Source organism: Malaya genurostris, chromosome 3 (assembly GCF_030247185.1).
Source record: "Malaya genurostris strain Urasoe2022 chromosome 3, Malgen_1.1, whole genome shotgun sequence".
NCBI classification, from domain to species: Eukaryota; Metazoa; Arthropoda; class Insecta; order Diptera; family Culicidae; genus Malaya; species Malaya genurostris.
The window spans coordinates 132,014,386-132,034,443 of record NC_080572.1 but is presented as its reverse complement, the minus strand read 5'-3'; the positions used below and the strand labels follow the sequence as shown (position 1 = coordinate 132,034,443).

The 20,058-nt window shown below is 38.2% G+C and overlaps 2 protein-coding genes across 2 annotated transcripts in view; one reads left to right on the top strand and one right to left on the bottom strand.

The window, feature by feature from the left end:
- Positions 1–3,942: 3,942 nt before the first annotated feature.
- Positions 3,943–8,961, bottom strand: LOC131433989 (uncharacterized). Its single transcript, XM_058600609.1, has 4 exons — positions 8,940–8,961; positions 8,237–8,871; positions 4,055–7,759; positions 3,943–3,999 (listed from the first exon to the last, which is right to left on the bottom strand). The coding sequence occupies exons 1-4, from the start codon at positions 8,959–8,961 to the stop codon at positions 3,943–3,945; spliced, it is 4,419 nt and encodes a 1,472-aa protein (XP_058456592.1).
- A 2,352-nt stretch (positions 8,962–11,313) lies between these two features.
- LOC131433642 (ionotropic receptor 25a) overlaps positions 11,314–20,058 on the top strand; it is a 348,320-nt gene continuing 339,575 nt past the window's right edge. The window contains exon 1 of the mRNA XM_058600129.1: positions 11,314–11,444. Within this exon, the coding sequence (XP_058456112.1) occupies positions 11,348–11,444 (97 nt within the window). The 5' untranslated portion in view covers positions 11,314–11,347. The remainder of the gene's footprint in view (positions 11,445–20,058) is intronic.

Below are 20,058 nucleotides of genomic sequence, written 5' to 3'. Positions count from 1 at the left end.
TGAATCAAATTGTTTATTTTTCGGAACAACTGTTTTGCAATAAAAAATTCTCGTCAACGTGTAAACATATTTATGTGAAGTACAAATGGTCGGGTAATCGATCAGAAAAAAAAATTTACCCGTATCCGACCCGTACCCGAGTGAGTAGTAAATTTTTTCACCCGACCCGACCCGTACCCGAGTAAGCAGTAAATTTTTTGTACCCGTACCCGACCCGTACCCGATTGAAAATAAAAATTTTTACCCGTACCCGACCAAAAACCCGTCGGGTACGGGTACGGGTCGGGTTTCGGGTAAAATACCCGATACCCGACCATCTCTACAAGGAAGGTACCACAATGCAAATCTCCTTTGTTCTAATTTTACTCGTTTTCTGCCTGAAACGTTGCAAACAATAAACTGACAAAGTTAGGATTCGATCTGTGACGCAACATGTGTCGACAAGTTAAGCCCGTATCCGAGCGAATTGCGCTGCGGTACGCTCCGCGCGTGCGGGTCGTAATTGAAAAATTCACTTCTCCGAAAGTATTGATCTTTTCACTCTAACACTTCGCCAAGATTAGGTTAAACCCCTAAGGTTTCTTTTTTCAACAAAAAAAGAAAAATTTAGGCCCAAGTTTGAATTTTTTTTATTTGTTTATTAATTTTTAACTTTTTTCATTATATTGACTTTGAAGGTTGTTTTATGAAATCGCTTATTTGAAATTACTTTCTTTCTGTTTTTAGAGGATTGTTATTGATAATATAATTATTTGTATATATTGTATTGTAAGCTGCAATAAACAGCTTCATTTGTCGATGCCTATCTTTCAGCCTACCTGGATTCGATTCCCAACCCCGCACACATGGTAAAAAGGTTTTTCTGGCCCGAAGTGGTGAAGGACTTTAAGATTAAAATCTGTCTAATCGAAGATAAAAAAAAACTGCAATAAACAGCTTCATTTGTCGATGCCTTTCTTTCAGCCTACCTGGATTCGATTCCCAACCCCGCACACAAGGTCAAAAGGTTTTTCTGGCCCGAAGTGGTGAAGGACTTTAAGATTAAAATCTGTCTAATCGAAGATAAAAAATAACATCATTTGTTTCCATTTCTTCGTTTTTAAGAAAATGGATTACCTGTTTGTATTTGTATGATATTTGAGATATTTGTACGATTTGTTGAGAGTATCATAAGCTTATTTAATAGTGTTTCTAATGTTTAATAAGTTTTGGAGGTATTCATACTTACTTTTCTAAGTTAGCGTTCTACTTCATATTCACGTATTCGTCAAATCTTAAAGGATCCCTATCCTTATCACTATTTTTTGCAGCCATGTTTTTTAATATTCCACATTTCGAAGATATAACAAAATAAATTTGATTTGCTAATAGCAAGAAATTTTCGAAAGACTTCAACTAATCATCAAATTTTAATGCTCGAGTTTATCGGTTAACGATATGCTTTGGAAAAAATACTACTGTATAATCCCACCGTTCAAATGTTAAAAACAATTTGTCTACTGTTTAACATATATTTTCGGAATACCACGTCTGAAATAACTAATTTGAATCTTTTTCAATGGTTTGTCAAAAGATGGAAGTATTATCTATGGTTTCGAACATAAGATTCACACGAATATGTTGCTTACTTTTCTTTGGTGATTTTTGTGAACTTTGCACATAAAACGTTGACACTTGCAAAACAATTTTAATACACAAAGAAATTAGAAGTGTAAACTATCAACTAGTGCTCTAGTAAAGCTGTAAAGAAAACATGCATTAAAATATAGGAAGCTATCTCATCATACGCTAGAACATAATGGGTTAAGCGACATCTTTTCCAATTCACTCGTATGTATCAAAGTTTCAACTGTGTACGCGTTGAAAATAAAACACAGAATGATGTTGCACGAAATATATCAAGTTTTAACCTTTTATACTTACCCAGGTATAGGAAAGGAGTCATGAGTTTCAAATATCATCTAAATTAAACTCAATGCTGTTACAATTTGTAGGTCATGTAAGTAACTGATCATACGAACCGACTTCGGCTACATCCGGTTCAGAAAGCACCAGGTAAAAATCTCCAGAACGAAGCTCACCCACTTTGCTATAAGATGGCTCAATTGATTTTCACAAACAAAAGGCCTAAAAAAGGTTATTAGGAACTACAGGGAGAAGTGTGCTTAAAATTTCAAAACGTCATTTTTACCGATGCAAAAATAAATGAAGAAAAGATCTTCTAATTTTGGTTCGAAATTATTTCGATTCAAACGCTATTCTAGTTCACGATTGAACAAACTTCCCTGTTTCTATTCAAAAAGTAGTTTTTTCAATAATACCTCAGTTATATTGCTGAGAACATAAGTCACATGACATCATCACACCACTAAGTGTATTAAAAGAGGATTTCATACACTTTTTTTTCTTGAAAATATTATCCGAATTAACATTTGCATTCACTGGCCCTATGCACAAGCGGCCCTGCCACACAAACACTTTTCGGTCTCAACGAGCTGGATCGGAAGGAACGCGATATTCAGCCCTCTGTACCTTACTTGAAAAGTCGGTTTTCGAAGTGATGAGAAAGGCAAAAATTATTTTTACAACATACGAAGTGTTCGTGATGATTTCGGAATTCTCGTAGTAGAACACCCGTATTTTAGAGTATTCAGCTAAAGCTGTGAATAATTTTATTGTTAACATAGTTTTAATTTTTATCATTTAATTTACTCACAATTTAGTTTCCAATTCAATTTTTCGAACAGAATTCAATGAACAATTTAAATTTTCAAATCAATGCTACAAATAAATTTTTATATAAGAATATATATTAATTATAGTTTTACTGAAATTTTACTTAATCTCCTTTGCTTCCTATCACTTCGACGGTTTTTACAAATGGTCGTAGCTTCCTAAAGAAATTTGACAATCGCTCACGCAATGTCAACTACATGTCAGCACTAAGGTTTTAGACCAACTTCGTGATCGTTAACGGGGGGTATTTAGTCTCGACTTACACTGAACATCCTCCCCCTCGTGTCGTCTGAATGGAAGATTCGGCGTCACCCACTCCAACATCTATCAACGCAAGTTTTGCGACAGGGCGCTGAAGTACTCCGTCTGATGTTTGCACGTCGGCCCGACGTGGTGTTCCATCCTTGCCTGGAAACGTCCGTATCACACGACCTCGGATCCATCTATTTCTCATATTCTCGTTTACTATCCAAACCAATTCACCTTCTTTAATCGCCCGAATGTCACTAAACCATTTAGTACGCCTTGTGATTGTCGGTAGATACTCGCGGATCCACCGTCGCCAAAATTTATCTAAAGTGTGTTGAATCATATTCCAACTCCCATTTATAGCAGTCCCTTCATCAACCGGACACTTAATCGACTGTTGAACCCCATTTGAACTGAGCATTAAAAAATGATTCGGACTTAGAGCTTCATCTGATAGTGTATTCAAAGGTACAAAGGTCAATGGACGGGAGTTTATCATATGCTCAGCTTCTGTGAGCAGCGTGACAAATGACTCTTCGTCCAGTTTTCGGGTCGTTGGAAGTGAACCAAGCGCTACTTTAACGGACCGTACCATTCTCTCCCAACAGCCCCCCATATGTGGTGCCGCAGGTGGATTAAAACGCCATTGAGTACAACAGTCAGTAAATGTACTAGCTAACTCTCCATTCATTTTCTTTATTTCTGTTTGTAGCTCTCGACTCGCCCCGACGAAGTTCGTTCCGTTGTCTGTATATATTTCTTGCGGCGATCCTCTGCGAGCAATGAAGCGGCGGATAGCTTTTTTGCATGAATCTGTTGACAAATTGCTCGCCACCTCGAGATGAATTGCTCTGATGGTTAAGCAGGTAAACAACGAAACCCACCGTTTAACAACACTACGTCCAACCTTTATAAAATAGGGTCCAAAATAATCAATACCGACGAACGTAAATGGCCTCAGGAATGGTGATAATCGAACTCGAGGTAATGGTCCCATTTTAGGAACAACTGGAACTGTTTTTTGTACCCGACACCACATGCAATTTTTCCTAGTGAGTCGCACAAGTACCCGCAATCGTGGAATGTAGAATCGTTGTTTAATCTCATTCAAAACAGTCTCTTCGTTAGCATGCCGGAACTTTCTATGGTACCAATCCAGTAACAATTTGGTTACACGGTGATTCTTCGGCAATATGATAGGGTATTTTGCATCATAGGAGAGATAATCTGCATTTTCCGTTCGTCCATCTACTCGCATGATTTCGAATTCATCGAGAGCTGGAGTTGCATGAGCGATCGTACTATTCCTTTCTAACGGTCTTTGGTCCTCTTTTGGTTTCTGCTGATTCCGTTTTAAAATTGCGACCTCATCGAGAAACTCTTCCGATTGCGCTACACGCCATAAGCTACGTTCCGCCATTTTCAGTTCTTCACTAGTTAATACTCCTGTTTCCCGCGGTACTTTCAAATTGGCTCGTCGACAGTTACCGATATACCGATGTACATACGCAATACACCGCAGCAAGCGTTCCCATTTAGAGAACCTACCCAATGCAACAGCAGGATTAATAACGTGGTGCGTGAAAACGAAAGCAGGTCGAAGCTCCTCCTCCGTTTCTTCGATTTTTCGGCAATCCTTTGGCCACTCTGTTTCAGCATCATAAAGAAATTCCGGGCCTCTGTACCACCGACTTTTAGGATCGAACGATGGACCTTTGCCCCACTTTGTGGCTTCGTCGGCGACGTTCAATCTTGTTGGTACCCACCTCCACTCTCGAATACTGGACAAACTCAATATTTCATTAACTCGAAATGCTACGTATGGCCGATAACGACGTAAGTCCGATTGAATCCAGGACATTACTGTAGAGGAATCCGTCCAGCAGAAGATATGCTTTATATGCAACGTGTGTTTCTCCTCAATAGTTTTTCTCAATCGAGCACCGAGTACAGCTGCTTGCAGTTCTAGTTTCGGGATTGATAAAGCCTGTAATGGAGCCACTTTAGTCTTTGAAGCAACTAAAACACATCGTACTTTCGTTCGATCAACCATTCTGAGATAGGCTACTGCGGCGTATGCTTGTTCGCTCGCATCAACAAACACATGCAGCCCCAATGAATCAAAACCGTCGTCACTGTACCCTGGAAAGTAGCAACGAGGAATATTGATACGCTCAATAATTTTGAGCACTACTAACCATTGTTTCCAACGCAGGAACAAATTCTCTGGAATTCGTTCATCCCAATCAGTACGAGAACGCCAGACCTCTTGCATGATGATTTTTCCGTGTATTACAAAGGCCGCTATAAGGCCAAGTGGGTCATAGAGACTCATCACTACACGTAATAACTCTCTTTTGGTTGGAACGATTTTTTCTTCTATCAATCTCCGGGTCTCTTCGCGAAACGTTAAAGAAAAGGAGAAAGCATCTTCTTCTGGCCGCCATATCAATCCAAGTAATCTTTCGGAATCAGTTTCTTTATTACCAACAAAAATTTTAACGGTAGTCGGATTAACTTCTCCAATCTTTTCCATCACACTTCGTTCATTTGAAATCCAGTTTCGAATCAGAAATCCAGCTTTTGCGTGCACCTTTGTTACCTCCAGCGCCAGCTCAACGGCTTCGTCTGCGGTATCAACGCTCTCAAGATAGTCATCAACATAATGCCGATATTTTATAGCCTCTGCGGCTCTCGGGTGATTGCTTTCATTTTCTGAGGCGTTTAAATTCTTCACATATTGTGATTGCGCTGGTGAACACGTCGCTCCAAAAATCGCCACATCAGTAACCATAGTCTCCATAGGACTATCCTTGTCATCGCGCCACAGAAAAAGTTGTGCACTACGGTCCTCCTCTCGAATTAGAATCTGGTGGAACATTTCCTTAATATCAGCGCAAATGGCCACCTTTCGTTGCCTGTACTGAAACAATACTGATAGTAAGGGTGTTAGCAAATCTGGTCCTTTCAGGAGTTTTGTATTCAATGATACGCCGTTCACTTTTGCCGCTGCATCCCAGATTAGCCTAACTTTTCCAGGTTTTCTTGGACTCAGAACTACTCCTAGTGGTAAATACCAAGTACGAAGTGGATCATAACGAGACAGTTCATCAGCGGTTGCCTTGTGCGCGTACCCCTTCTGCTGAAAATCGTTAATCTGTTGGCGGACGTTATCGTATAGCTGAGGGTTCTTTGTTAATCGTTTTTCCAAGCATATTAAACGCTTCACCGCCATTGGACGACTATCCGGAAACTCGATGAAATCGTGCTTCCAAAGCAGCCCAGTGGAAAACCTTCCATCTTTGGTGCGAACGGTCGTATCTTGTAATATTTTCCGCGCTCTTTGGTCGTCTAAACTTTCTACAGTTGGAGCTGCTACTACGCCAAGACTATCAACGGAGAAAAACCCACGAACGAGCTTATGAAGATCGTCGTCCGATGTTTTGGAGCATATGTGCATCTGCCGATGTGTGAAATTATTTGCATCAGAAAATTTGCCACTATGTTGATTTCCAAATACCGCCCAACCGATGCGAGTCTTCGCAGCAATAGGCTCATGTAGTCTACCTTCACGCAGCTTAAGTGTCGCCAATAAATGTGTATTGCTTAAGCCAATGAGTATACCTGGTACCGCACACTGAAAACTACTTATAGGAAGTCCTCTCAAATGATTGTATTCTTTGGCCATCTCATCGTAATTCAGTGTTTGCTCTGGCAAGCCAAGATGTTCAACTATATAAACATCAGATGCAATCAATCTTTTCTTGCTGCCCATACCTGCAATATCCAAATTCACTCGCTCCGTATTTGAATATTTTTTGTTAATACCACTCGTCCACTGAATACAAAGTGATTCCGGTTTGCCATGAACTCCCAGTGTGTCCGCAATCGCCTTTTCTACTAATGTCACTGATGACCCATCATCCAAAAAGGCGAACGTATTTACTTGTCCTCTGCATCCAAATAACGTTACGGGCAATATACGAAACAGTGTGGAAGATGAAATTTGGCGATGTATGGTTACAGTTCCAGATGACGTTGATCCCTTCGATTTGAATTCGACATTCGGTTGGTCATAGTGCAGAAGCCGATGGTGTCGTTTATGACAGCTGTTTATACCACACATCTCGCCTCTACATGGCCAACGTGTGTGCGGTGTAAGACAACGTCTGCAAAGTTTACGATCTTTAACGATACTCCATCTATCATCTATAGTCAATTTCTTGAAAGTAGCACAGTTGCTAGCTTGATGGTTTTCTCCACCACAAACAGGACATGTTGTTATGTCCGTTTTCTTCTCGCGATGCATACCAAAATTTTGTTTACCTTTAACTGCTAGAGGTACCTGATCCACCGAATGTGCATTAACATAAACCTTCTCCCTTGATTGTCTGCCTTTGGTTTCTTCTCGTGACAGCTTCGCCGTACTACCGGAAACGAATACCACACTGCTTGTCGCTGATGCCACCTTCGCCATGTATTCGCTGAAGCTGCTCAAATCAACAGTGGTAAGTTGCTGTTGGTATAGAGCCCAATTAAATTTAACGGTTGCTGGGAGCTTTTCAACCAGCTCCTGTAAAAGCATTGGATTGGATAAGTGTTTATCGAGTCCGACTGCCTTTAGATGTCCACAAAGATTTTGTACCACCAACCCAAAACTTATCAACGAATCCATTTTATCTACCTTCGGAGCAGGAGTCGTGCGCACCTTCATGATCAAATTCTGCACTATTTGTTCTGGACGTCCATACAGAATTTGGAGTGTTGAAATAACCTGAGAGACAGTCGAAGGATGTAACAAGAAACTACTTACAGCTTCTTTTGCACAACCTTTGAGACAGCGTTGGAGTCTTAACAAGTTCTCGGAATCTGAAAACCCGCAGGCTTGTGTTGAATGTTGATAGCTACTAATGAAAAGAGGCCAATCGACTGGATCTCCAGTGAACGTAGGCAGTTCTTTAGAAACAACATGCCTCGCAGCAAGCTGTTGTGATGATGGACCAACTGTTACTCCTGGTAAATTTTTTATTGACTCAGCGGAATAAGGCAACCACTGCTTGGGTGATATGTTACAAACACCAGCTGGTGGAGGTTGGGGGGCAACATTAGGGCAGGGTATAATGTATGAATGGTTCGTACGACCTCCCATAGGGGTAGCGATTAATGAAGGGCTAACCGGTTGATTTTTATATAAGGGACTGCATTTATTTGGCATTGTAATAGGAGAAGCATTGGAAAATTCAACACTTACCGTTTGTGATGCAGAACTGAAATTCGATTCTGTTTCCGCATTCTGTCTTCGGCAATGATGAAGTTTCTCGATCTCTTTGTTGTACCAATCCTCGTTGAATCTTGAGACAATAGCTTCCGAGTACGACCGCTGATCAGACGTCACCTTATTTGAATTCAGATGAGGAAGTGTCTTCGATAATGTACAGCTCTCGCGAAGTGTTTCCGGCAATTCTTCCAATATCGGTAATGCATCGACTCCCTCATCGTTCATCTGTTGCAGTTGACCCTGATGAATTAGTTGATTCAATTGCTTTCTAAATCCTTCTTCTGATTCATGTACACGTCGAAGCTCATTATCCTTTTCGATCAACTGCTGTTGCTGCTCTCGAATCTCTTGTACTTCTTGAAAATTTCGCCACTGTGACTTAAGCTCAGCTTCTCGTCGCTGTCGATCGAGTTCATATTGTTCTCGCTGCACCTCCAGAGATTTGATTTTTTCTATTAGTACCAGTTCTCGCTTCCGACGAATATCATTTTCTTTCTGGTGTTGCAACTCTAGCTCCCGCAACGCAATATTATTGTTACGCCATTTATCGTATGACTCCGCATGTTTTCCTAGTTTCTGAGATACTATTTCACTAGAGGTCGCCTTTGCTTCTTCCAATAGAGACAGTAATGGCTGAATGTTCACGTGCGAAATTAAAGGAGTAATCGTATGGTACGATCTGTCCTTGATAACGACATTTGAATCCTCGTCTAACTTCTCCTCAATCGTGGTGCTTCCCGTTGTAGCAACAAGGGGTTCCAGATCGGTCTCACATATTGTATGGCTAGGTGGTTGTCCATAAGCATCTGTACTGACAATTGCATTCGTTGCTATTGGTGTGGATGCGAGGTTAACATTTTTTGCATTAAACAAATTTGAAGCAGACGGCAAGTCTGTGTCTGTAGGTGTGAATGTCTGAGCACCTGTGTCAGATCCAGAAATTATCTTTGCCTGGTCTCCCGGGCGAATGACTTGGTTGTCTACCCAATCTCCTACTCGATCGATTGTTCGGGTTGTACCATAACTGCGAATGCTAGAGATTTCCTCATTATCATCCTGCAGGCTGCGTAAGTCATACTTTTTAGCGATATACTGCCTTGTACGTTCAAGTTTCTCCTGTGTGGCTTTTTCTAGCAATGCTTGGGCCTGCTCCAGCTTTTCCTTTTGCATATCATCCATCATTCGCTTCTCTTCTTCAAGGCGTTCAAGTTCCCGATCAATTCGCGCTTTCCTCGCGCTAGATCTACTCGACTGACCTGTGACAGAGCTCGGTGGTGGAGCTGGAATCCGCGGCACACACAATACACACGTAAAGACCGACGTATGAACGGTAGCTGTATTCACTTTGGCACACGTGAAGTGATACCATCGATCGCAGTCTCTGCACTGGACCATGTACCACTCTGCATTGTTCGGACGCTCACAACCAACACAGTCATAATCTTTTCCGTGTTCCACATCAATCATTGTTGCTTGAAAAGATGCATCATATAGAATTTCTCCCTCGTCAGATAATTTTCTGTTTGCGAGGTTATGTTTCGCAGCCTTCGCTACTGCTCTACTAACAGCACGTGTTTGTCGCACAATCGATCGACGACGTTGTTCCATATTATTAGATAAATTCTTTAGTTTCTGTTCGTGATGATTTCGGAATTCTCGTAGTAGAACACCCGTATTTTAGAGTATTCAGCTAAAGCTGTGAATAATTTTATTGTTAACATAGTTTTAATTTTTATCATTTAATTTACTCACAATTTAGTTTCCAATTCAATTTTTCGAACAGAATTCAATGAACAATTTAAATTTTCAAATCAATGCTACAAATAAATTTTTATATAAGAATATATATTAATTATAGTTTTACTGAAATTTTACTTAATCTCCTTTGCTTCCTATCACTTCGACGGTTTTTACAAATGGTCGTAGCTTCCTAAAGAAATTTGACAATCGCTCACGCAATGTCAACTACATGTCAGCACTAAGGTTTTAGACCAACTTCGTGATCGTTAACGGGGGGTATTTAGTCTCGACTTACACTGAACACGAAGAATGAATAAACCAATCAAATGATGCGATTCATAATCTAAATTGTGGTACAATCAACTCGACTGAAAATGAACTCAACCACCGACTCAACTTGAAAATCGACTCAACCACCTCCGAGAAAAGTGAGTGATTTTTTTCCACATTTTAATGCATTATTCTCACATTTTTATTTCATATTACCCTGTAATTCCGTAACCAGAAATTGAATCCAAATGAAATTGTGGAACTTTGTATGTAATCATGAGATCTTTAATCTGAATTTTACATTTATGAAAATCTGTTCTGCCATCTCCGAGAAAAGTTAATGACATTATTTTCACAATTTTGGTACATATCACTCTCTATAACCGGAAGTCGGATCCAAATGAAATTCAGATAGTTTGTATGGGGCCATGAGACCTTTCATTTGAATCTAAGTTTGTGAAAATCGGTTCTGGCGATTTCCGAGAAAAGTGAGTGACAATATTTGTCACACACACACTTACATACACACAGATATATTTGCTCAGCTGTGTCGAATGGTATATGACATTTGGCCCTCCGGGCCTCGGTTCGAAAGTCGGTGTATACAGTGATTATATAACATTTCTACATGAAAAAGGCAAAAAGGTAAAAAAAAACATCAGTAGTCATTCAATGCGAAATGCGAATTTCTGGCTTGCAAAATGCGAATTTCCGATTACAAAGTTAGCAGGATGTCTTCCCAGACCGTACTACTATTTGATTTAATTATAGTATTATAGCATTTGAGTAACTAAAAAATTCGTGTTCAATCATTATTGTTAAAAAGCCGGAGGTAACTAAACGACATAATCAATCTATTCATTTTACTAGATATCGATGGTACCAGCGGTATCAAAGGTTTGAACAATTACGATTACTTACTTAAAGTCTACCATTCGTTGCTATGTTACTACATGTTATGGCTCCTTGAAAACAAAAACGTGACAAAGTTCGTTAGAATTTATTATTTCATTTCAATTTTCCCTCTTGACTAGTTATGTTGTAAATAGTGCCAATTCGATTAATAAATTTAGAATGTCAAAAAAGCACACATTGGTTGTAGTGTTTTCGATTGCGTTTTTGATTATATGCAGGTATATCAGCGCACAGACAACACAAAATATAAATGTTTGTAAGTATGAAACATTTTTTTTAAGTTTGGCGAATTTTTTCGCCATATTTTAATATTAGGTCAATAATTACATTAATTAAATTAAATATGTACATGAAACGACTCTTTGAATACTAGGAACTCGTTCACATAGCTGATTCCGGACTACAAATGATGTCATGGTACATTTATGTTTCCAGATGTAGCGATCATGTTTTTAAGTATCTACTGCGTTTTAATTTGACTATCTGGTGAATGTTATATTACTTGCGCTTTATGATTTAATACATAAAACCTGTTTTAATCCTCCTAGTGGTGTAAAGATGCCTTTCTCACTTTGATTTTCTCCTGTATATTACAGCAGAAATTCCCCGAAATACTACAATTTAAAAAAGTTTACAAAATTATTTTGAAAATTTCTGTTGCATAATACTGCTACATTGATATAATACACTTAAATTCAAGTTAATGAAAATCTATTCAATCATGTGTGAGAAAGTGAAGTGAGCTACATTTTATTCCATTTAATTACTATTGTTTGTATACCCGCAACTAAAAACTGGATATCGGCATAGTGACATTCGGTTCATTCAACCATACACTAATATGACCTACCTATTTATTTACAATTCTCTGTGAATTTTGAAAAAAAAAATAATAGTAGTCGAACTTGAATAAAATCCAGCAGATTTTTTGTGGAATTATCAATGGTTGATTTATTTGATTACAGACTCTCATGGTCGGCAAACTACTAGTTTAACTAGCAAATATAAACTAGATTAACTAGCAAATATACTACTAAATTAACTAGCAAATATAAAGAGGTAAACCGTCTTAAAGAAAGAAATCATAGGTTCCTTTGGATTTAACTATGAAAAAACCTGTTTCGTTATGATAGTGAACCTGTTTCGTTATAATAGTGAACGACCAAATACCGGTTTTTCGAAATGCTTTTTGCGTTCCTCATCAGTGAAAACTACATTCAAACCAAACCTTTTCAGTTTGGATTTGAGCGGATGTGCAATATCTGTGTTGAAATCTACTGAAATTCTCTTTAAATTTTAGGTTGGTTAGATCAATGTCTGTTTTTTTTATCAATATCTTATTTTTTTTATTGAAGATTGTTTGAATTGATCGCCCCGGATAACCGTTTAGCTTTCCAATATCAGATATGATTTTTTTCGTTTCAATTGCAGCATTCTGTCTGAGGGGCAGTGTGAGCATTATATGAATCATATGATGAAAAGCCGCCATTTTATGCTGGTGGGAGGGATTTGAAGTATGTGGTATGATTATATCCGTATTGGTCGGCTTCCTGTATATTTCAAAAGATTGGTTTTTTGCTTCCCTTACAATACGAATGTCTAAGAAATGTAAACTATTCTCTTTTTCTATATCACAAATGAATTTAATGTTTCATGAAAATTGTTGATAATTTCCAAAAAAAACTCTTCTTAATCCACCTAGTGGCGTGATAATGACTTTCTCTTTTTTCATAACAGTCTTACTGAAAATATATGTGTTACTTTTATTAAATAATTTCGGATACTAATTTTGACACCAATTGATTCAGATTGATTCGAGTAGTTCACAAAAGCATGCTTCAGTGTTTATGTCACACAGTCAGCATCATTTTTCCAAACTAGTGCTTGACATTTGCCTTGCCTATTTGTATGAGAACAGTGATGCTAATCTAAAAAACCCTTCTTAATCCACCTAGTGGTGTGATAATGCCTTTCTCTTCTTTCATAACAGTCTCATGAAAATATGTTTCATATGTTATGAAATAAATTTAGACACCAATTGATTCAGATTGATTCGAGTAGTTCACAAAAGCATGCTTCAGTGTTTATTTTACACAGTCAGCATCATTTTTCCAAACTAGTGCTTGACATTTGTGTTGCCTATTTGTATGAGAACAGTAATGCTAATCTAAAAAACCTGTTTTAATCCACCTAGTGGTATGATAATGCCTTTCTCTTCTTTCATAACAGTCTCATGAAAATATGTTTCATACTTTTATTAAATATTTTAGATGCTAATTTTGTCACCAATTGATTCAGCCTGATTCGAGTAGTTCACAAAAGCATGCTTCAGTGTTTATGTCACACAGTCAGCATCATTTTTCCAAACTAGTGCTTGACATTTGCGTTGCCTATTTGTATAAGAACAGTGATGCTAATCTAAAAAAAGCCTTCTTAGTCCACTTAGTGGGATTTTCATATATCTTGAAAAATCACCATAGGGGGGAGTACATGAAATTTTCGAAATCGAAAAAAAATTTTTGATGCCAAACGGCTTAGAATTGCATGAAACGTCAAAATATAGTGTCATCTCGAAAAAAAAATTTTTTGAAAATATCGACTTTTTGGGACTTAAAAAAATTTGAAAATTTTTCTAAGTCCCAGAAAGTTGATTTTTTCAAAAAAATTTTTTTTTGAGATGACACTAAATTTCGATGTTTTATGCAGTTTTAAGAGTTTTGGCATCAAAAAAAATTTTCGATTTTGGAAATTTCATGTACTCCCCCCTATGGTGCTTTTTCAAGATCGATAATTGTCAAACCTTTACCACCGGGCAGCACCCCTTAAGCATGTCCGATTTAGGTCAAATTTTGCATGAAGGCTTTTTTCGAGGTGCTTAAACTTTTGAGCACTAGAACTTTACGAAAATAGAGTTGATCCCAAAATTTTGGCACCCTTATATATACAAGAGCGGTAAAAATCAACGTGTTTTGTCGGTTACGTCACTTATACCATCATATATCTGGAACCAAAAGTCACAACCATTTGATCTTCGAACTTGATCAACGGCCCGACAGTAGCTTTCAAACGAGCCCAAGTTTGTTAAAATCGGATCAGCCATCTCTGAGAAAATTGAGCGCGTTCAAATACAACGCTTTTTGTCGGTTACGTCACTTATACAATCATATCTCCGGAACCAAAAGTCACAACCATTTGATCTTCGAACTTGATCAATGGCCCGCCAGTAGCTTTCAAACGAGTCCAAGTTTGTTCAAATCGGTTCAGCCATCTCTGAGAAAATTGAGCGCGTTCAAATACAACGCTTTTTGTCGGTTACGTCACTTATACAATCATATCTCCGGAACCAAAAGTCACAGCCATTTTATCTTCGAACTTGATCAATGCCCCGATAGTAGCTTTCAAACGAGCCCAAGTTTGTTAAAATCGGTTGAGCCATCTCTGAGAAAATTGAGCGCGTTCAAATATCTTCGAAAAGTGCACACACATACACACATACACACATACACACACACACACACACACACAGACATTTTCCGATCTCGTCGAGCTGAGTCGAATGGTATATAACACTATGGGTCTCCGAGGCTCCGTTCGAAAGTCGGTTTTTCCAGCAATTCTAATACCTTTCTATAGAGAAAGGCAAAAAGCCTTCTTAGTCCACTTAGTGGGATTTTCATATATCTTGAAAAATCACCATAGGGGGGAGTACATGAAATTTTCGAAATCGAAAAAAAATTTTTGATGCCAAACGGCTTAGAATTGCATGAAACGTCAAAATATAGTGTCATCTCGAAAAAAAAATTTTTTGAAAATATCGACTTTTTGGGACTTAGAAAAAATATGAAAATTTTTCTAAGTCCCAGAAAGTTGATTTTTTCAAAAAAATTTTTTTTTGAGATGACACTAAATTTCGATGTTTTATGCAGTTTTAAGAGTTTTGGCATCAAAAAAAATTTTCGATTTTGGAAATTTCATGTACTCCCCCCTATGGTGCTTTTTCAAGATCGATAATTGTCAAACCTTTACCACCGGGCAGCACCCCTTAAGCATGTCCGATTTAGGTCAAATTTTGCATGAAGGCTTTTTTCGAGGTGCTTAAACTTTTGAGCACTAGAACTTTACGAAAATAGAGTTGATCCCAAAATTTTGGCACCCTTATATATACAAGAGCGGTAAAAATCAACGTGTTTTGTCGGTTACGTCACTTATACCATCATATATCTGGAACCAAAAGTCACAACCATTTGATCTTCGAACTTGATCAACGGCCCGACAGTAGCTTTCAAACGAGCCCAAGTTTGTTAAAATCGGATCAGCCATCTCTGAGAAAATTGAGCGCGTTCAAATACAACGCTTTTTGTCGGTTACGTCACTTATACAATCATATCTCCGGAACCAAAAGTCACAACCATTTGATCTTCGAACTTGATCAATGGCCCGCCAGTAGCTTTCAAACGAGTCCAAGTTTGTTCAAATCGGTTCAGCCATCTCTGAGAAAATTGAGCGCGTTCAAATACAACGCTTTTTGTCGGTTACGTCACTTATACAATCATATCTCCGGAACCAAAAGTCACAGCCATTTTATCTTCGAACTTGATCAATGCCCCGATAGTAGCTTTCAAACGAGCCCAAGTTTGTTAAAATCGGTTGAGCCATCTCTGAGAAAATTGAGCGCGTTCAAATATCTTCGAAAAGTGCACACACATACACACATACACACATACACACACACACACACACACACACAGACATTTTCCGATCTCGTCGAGCTGAGTCGAATGGTATATAACACTATGGGTCTCCGAGGCTCCGTTCGAAAGTCGGTTTTTCCAGCAATTCTAATACTAATAGAAAGGCAAAAAGCCTTCTTAGTCCACTTAGTGGGATTTTCATATATCTTGAAAAATCACCATAGGGGGGAGTACATGAAATTTTCGAAATCGAAAAAAAATTTTTGATGCCAAACGGCTTAGAATTGCATGAAACGTCAAAATATAGTGTCATCTCGAAAAAAAAATTTTTTGAAAATATCGACTTTTTGGGACTTAGAAAAAATATGAAAATTTTTCTAAGTCCCAGAAAGTTGATTTTTTCAAAAAAATTTTTTTTTGAGATGACACTAAATTTCGATGTTTTATGCAGTTTTAAGAGTTTTGGCATCAAAAAAAATTTTCGATTTTGGAAATTTCATGTACTCCCCCCTATGGTGCTTTTTCAAGATCGATAATTGTCAAACCTTTACCACCGGGCAGCACCCCTTAAGCATGTCCGATTTAGGTCAAATTTTGCATGAAGGCTTTTTTCGAGGTGCTTAAACTTTTGAGCACTAGAACTTTACGAAAATAGAGTTGATCCCAAAATTTTGGCACCCTTATATATACAAGAGCGGTAAAAATCAACGTGTTTTGTCGGTTACGTCACTTATACCATCATATATCTGGAACCAAAAGTCACAACCATTTGATCTTCGAACTTGATCAACGGCCCGACAGTAGCTTTCAAACGAGCCCAAGTTTGTTAAAATCGGATCAGCCATCTCTGAGAAAATTGAGCGCGTTCAAATACAACGCTTTTTGTCGGTTACGTCACTTATACAATCATATCTCCGGAATCAAAAGTCACAACCATTTGATCTTCGAACTTGATCAATGGCCCGCCAGTAGCTTTCAAACGAGTCCAAGTTTGTTCAAATCGGTTCAGCCATCTCTGAGAAAATTGAGCGCGTTCAAATACAACGCTTTTTGTCGGTTACGTCACTTATACAATCATATCTCCGGAACCAAAAGTCACAGCCATTTTATCTTCGAACTTGATCAATGCCCCGATAGTAGCTTTCAAACGAGCCCAAGTTTGTTAAAATCGGTTGAGCCATCTCTGAGAAAATTGAGCGCGTTCAAATATCTTCGAAAAGTGCACACACATACACACATACACACATACACACACACACACACACACACACACACACAGACATTTTCCGATCTCGTCGAGCTGAGTCGAATGGTATATAACACTATGGGTCTCCGAGGCTCCGTTCGAAAGTCGGTTTTTCCAGCAATTCTAATACCTTTCTATAGAGAAAGGCAAAAAGCCTTCTTAGTCCACTTAGTGGGATTTTCATATATCTTGAAAAATCACCATAGGGGGGAGTACATGAAATTTTCGAAATCGAAAAAAAATTTTTGATGCCAAACGGCTTAGAATTGCATGAAACGTCAAAATATAGTGTCATCTCGAAAAAAAAATTTTTTGAAAATATCGACTTTTTGGGACTTAGAAAAAATATGAAAATTTTTCTAAGTCCCAGAAAGTTGATTTTTTCAAAAAAATTTTTTTTTGAGATGACACTAAATTTCGATGTTTTATGCAGTTTTAAGAGTTTTGGCATCAAAAAAAATTTTCGATTTTGGAAATTTCATGTACTCCCCCCTATGGTGCTTTTTCAAGATCGATAATTGTCAAACCTTTACCACCGGGCAGCACCCCTTAAGCATGTCCGATTTAGGTCAAATTTTGCATGAAGGCTTTTTTCGAGGTGCTTAAACTTTTGAGCACTAGAACTTTACGAAAATAGAGTTGATCCCAAAATTTTGGCACCCTTATATATACAAGAGCGGTAAAAATCAACGTGTTTTGTCGGTTACGTCACTTATACCATCATATATCTGGAACCAAAAGTCACAACCATTTGATCTTCGAACTTGATCAACGGCCCGACAGTAGCTTTCAAACGAGCCCAAGTTTGTTAAAATCGGATCAGCCATCTCTGAGAAAATTGAGCGCGTTCAAATACAACGCTTTTTGTCGGTTACGTCACTTATACAATCATATCTCCGGAACCAAAAGTCACAACCATTTGATCTTCGAACTTGATCAATGGCCCGCCAGTAGCTTTCAAACGAGTCCAAGTTTGTTCAAATCGGTTCAGCCATCTCTGAGAAAATTGAGCGCGTTCAAATACAACGCTTTTTGTCGGTTACGTCACTTATACAATCATATCTCCGGAACCAAAAGTCACAGCCATTTTATCTTCGAACTTGATCAATGCCCCGATAGTAGCTTTCAAACGAGCCCAAGTTTGTTAAAATCGGTTGAGCCATCTCTGAGAAAATTGAGCGCGTTCAAATATCTTCGAAAAGTGCACACACATACACACATACACACATACACACACACACACACACACACACACAGACATTTTCCGATCTCGTCGAGCTGAGTCGAATGGTATATAACACTATGGGTCTCCGAGGCTCCGTTCGAAAGTCGGTTTTTCCAGCAATTCTAATACCTTTCTATAGAGAAAGGCAAAAAGCCTTCTTAGTCCACTTAGTGGGATTTTCATATATCTTGAAAAATCACCATAGGGGGGAGTACATGAAATTTTCGAAATCGAAAAAAAATTTTTGATGCCAAACGGCTTAGAATTGCATGAAACGTCAAAATATAGTGTCATCTCGAAAAAAAAATTTTTTGAAAATATCGACTTTTTGGGACTTAGAAAAAATATGAAAATTTTTCTAAGTCCCAGAAAGTTGATTTTTTCAAAAAAATTTTTTTTTGAGATGACACTAAATTTCGATGTTTTATGCAGTTTTAAGAGTTTTGGCATCAAAAAAAATTTTCGATTTTGGAAATTTCATGTACTCCCCCCTATGGTGCTTTTTCAAGATCGATAATTGTCAAACCTTTACCACCGGGCAGCACCCCTTAAGCATGTCCGATTTAGGTCAAATTTTGCATGAAGGCTTTTTTCGAGGTGCTTAAACTTTTGAGCACTAGAACTTTACGAAAATAGAGTTGATCCCAAAATTTTGGCACCCTTATATATACAAGAGCGGTAAAAATCAACGTGTTTTGTCGGTTACGTCACTTATACCATCATATATCTGGAACCAAAAGTCACAACCATTTGATCTTCGAACTTGATCAACGGCCCGACAGTAGCTTTCAAACGAGCCCAAGTTTGTTAAAATCGGATCAGCCATCTCTGAGAAAATTGAGCGCGTTCAAATACAACGCTTTTTGTCGGTTACGTCACTTATACAATCATATCTCCGGAACCAAAAGTCACAACCATTTGATCTTCGAACTTGATCAATGGCCCGCCAGTAGCTTTCAAACGAGTCCAAGTTTGTTCAAATCGGTTCAGCCATCTCTGAGAAAATTGAGCGCGTTCAAATACAACGCTTTTTGTCGGTTACGTCACTTATACAATCATATCTCCGGAACCAAAAGTCACAGCCATTTTATCTTCGAACTTGATCAATGCCCCGATAGTAGCTTTCAAACGAGCCCAAGTTTGTTAAAATCGGTTGAGCCATCTCTGAGAAAATTGAGCGCGTTCAAATATCTTCGAAAAGTGCACACACATACACACATACACACATACACACACACACACACACACACAGACATTTTCCGATCTCGTCGAGCTGAGTCGAATGGTATATAACACTATGGGTCTCCGAGGCTCCGTTCGAAAGTCGGTTTTTCCAGCAATTCTAATACCTTTCTATAGAGAAAGGCAAAAAGCCTTCTTAGTCCACTTAGTGGGATTTTCATATATCTTGAAAAATCACCATAGGGGGGAGTACATGAAATTTTCGAAATCGAAAAAAAATTTTTGATGCCAAACGGCTTAGAATTGCATGAAACGTCAAAATATAGTGTCATCTCGAAAAAAAAATTTTTTGAAAATATCGACTTTTTGGGACTTAGAAAAAATATGAAAATTTTTCTAAGTCCCAGAAAGTTGATTTTTTCAAAAAAATTTTTTTTTGAGATGACACTAAATTTCGATGTTTTATGCAGTTTTAAGAGTTTTGGCATCAAAAAAAATTTTCGATTTTGGAAATTTCATGTACTCC